Source organism: Canis aureus, chromosome 19, assembly GCF_053574225.1.
Source record: "Canis aureus isolate CA01 chromosome 19, VMU_Caureus_v.1.0, whole genome shotgun sequence".
NCBI classification, from domain to species: Eukaryota; Metazoa; Chordata; class Mammalia; order Carnivora; family Canidae; genus Canis; species Canis aureus.
Genome location: NC_135629.1, coordinates 48,781,644 through 48,784,069, shown reverse-complemented (window position 1 = coordinate 48,784,069; position 2,426 = coordinate 48,781,644). Strand labels below are relative to the sequence as shown.

The 2,426-nt window shown below is 43.4% G+C and overlaps 1 protein-coding gene across 1 annotated transcript; it reads right to left on the bottom strand.

Annotated features, from left to right (window-relative positions):
- Positions 1-934: 934 nt before the first annotated feature.
- LOC144289341 (olfactory receptor 7A17-like) lies at positions 935-1,867 on the bottom strand. Its single transcript, XM_077857492.1, has one exon. It carries the CDS (start codon positions 1,865-1,867, stop codon positions 935-937), a length of 933 nt encoding a protein of 310 aa, XP_077713618.1.
- Between the last annotated feature and the right edge of the window lie 559 nt (positions 1,868-2,426).

The window sequence follows — 2,426 nt, the reverse complement described above, 5'->3', positions numbered from 1 at the left end:
TAAACTCTGGACATGGACCCTAATAAAAGCAGATTCCCCAGGAGCACTCTCTCTTTCCTTCTGTCCCTTTCTGTGTGTGTGTCTGTGTGTGTGTGTGTGTGTGTGTGTGTGTGTGTTTCAATGCCTTCTCCCACTCTGAGACCTCCCTGATTGGCCTTTGGGCATCCCGTGTGCCCTCCAGGACCTGTGAGGAATAAACCTGGTGTTGTTAGAGTTCTCTGATGAGTGTTGCTGAGGAATGTCTTATGATCATAGTAAAAACCCAAGAATCAGTGCAGCCACAGCAGAGGCTCTGGTCAGGGAAGACACTTTGAGAATATCCACAGCACAGGGCACAGGGCAGTGTCCAAACTTTCCCAGACTGGGCATCCTTGTCAGTAGCTTAAGACATAAAGTGAACAATATTACAGTCCACATTATCAGGAAGAGGAATGAAGGTAGTGATGGAAAAAGATTGACAGACTCAAGGTGAAACTAAGGTTTTGTATTTTCATCTACAATAAAGTTATGTGAATGGCTTAGTGGCCATGTATAGTTTCTTCCATATGAAGAATACAAGTCATGATTATTCTTTTGGTAAATCTAGGGAAAATTTATCTGGTCTGATATAATTCATTTGAAATTAAAATATTTTTAGGAAGTCCAACATGACTTATGTAAGATACAGAAATTTCCATGTGTTTGAGTTCCAATGTTGGGGAACCACTGGGGACATATGAAAATAGACAAAGGAAAAAACTGTAACAGGAGAAGCCTAATGAAGTGAGTTAATTAAATGTATGGAGAAGATGATTTAAACAAATGTAAATTCCAGAAAAAAAAATAGAAGGAGCAGATCGACTTCCACAGTCTGATGGAAGAATAGCAGGTCTAGGCTCGGAGACTGTGAACTCTGCAATCATGGGCAATTCTTCAGCCTGCAGACAATAGGCCCTTACATCACTGGAACCCCAGTGACTCTTTTCAGAGCCCTCTTTATGTCTCTGTTCCTCAGGCTGTAGATGAAGGGGTTCAGCATGGGTGTGACCACTGTGTACATCACTGAGGCCACTGCACTCGTGTGGGAGTTCTGGGGAGCAGCAGAGCTGAGGTACACTCCAAGACCAGAACAAAAAAATAAGGAGACAACTGACAGGTGAGATGCACAGGTGGAAAATGCTTTATACTTGCCCTGAGCTGATGAGATCCCAACTATGGAGGAAACTATCCTGGAATAAGAGTAAAGGATACCAGGGAGGGGGCCCCCACCCAGCAGGACAGCTACAAAATACATCACCATGTTATAGAGAAAGCTGTCAGAACAGGCAAGTTGGATCATCTGATTGAGTTCACAAAAAAAGTGGGAGATTTCTGCCTTTCTACAGAAGGACAGCTGCAACACAATTGAGGTCTGTAACAAGGAATGCAAGACATTTGTAATCCAGGACACCAAAAGCAACAGTCCACAGAGCCGGGGGTTCATGATGACCATGTACTGCAGGGGATGACAGATGGCCACAAAACGGTCATAGGCCATCACAGCCAGGAGATAGATGTCCAACCCTGAGAAGATTATGAAAAAGTGCATCTGTGTGATGCAACCTGCATAGGTGATGACTTGGCTCTGAGTCTGGACGTTCAGCAGCATCTTTGGGACGGTGGTGGAGGTGACACAGATGTCAGCAAAGGACAGGTTGGCAAGAAAGAAGTACATGGGAGTGTGGAGATGGGAGTCAGAGCTGATGGCCAGAATGATGAGCAGGTTTCCAAAGACTGTGATCAGGTACATGGAGAGGAAAAGCCCAAATATGATGGACTGAAGTTCTGGTTCCTCTGATAATCCCAGAAGAAAGAATTCTGATACCCATGTATCATTTTCTGGTTGCATGTGGTTGCACTGACTACCAGGAAAGAGGAAAAAACATTAATTTTTCACATGTAGGGGACTGCTCACGTGTTTGACGTGCAACAACTTGTATTTTTCAGTCAAGGAATTAATCTAAGGGAGCATATGTGTGGCTCAAGTAGTTAAGTGTCTGCCTTTGGCTCAGGTCATGATCTTTGGGTCCTGAGATGTAGCCCTGCATTGTTGGGCTCCTTGCTCAGTGGGGAGTCTCCTTTCCTTCTCCTTCTGTGCCTCCCCAGCATGTTCTCTCTCTCAAATAAATAAATAAAATCTTTTAAAAATAGAGAAATTAATTTCAGTATCTTGTGTAGGGATTTTCCTCTTGAAAGGATTCCCTCCTGTTTCATCTCTGATTAAGCATTTGGTCTCATTTTCCCCATTCCCCTACAGATGTCATGCATTCTACTGTTTTATTAAGATGCCTTTTAAACATGTGAGAAATATGTATTGAATGTCAAACATGGTCCAGGCAAAATCTAGCCAATGAGTACAGGATCCTGAAATAAAAAGCCACTATGGACCTTGAGAGCTTGTTTGGAGG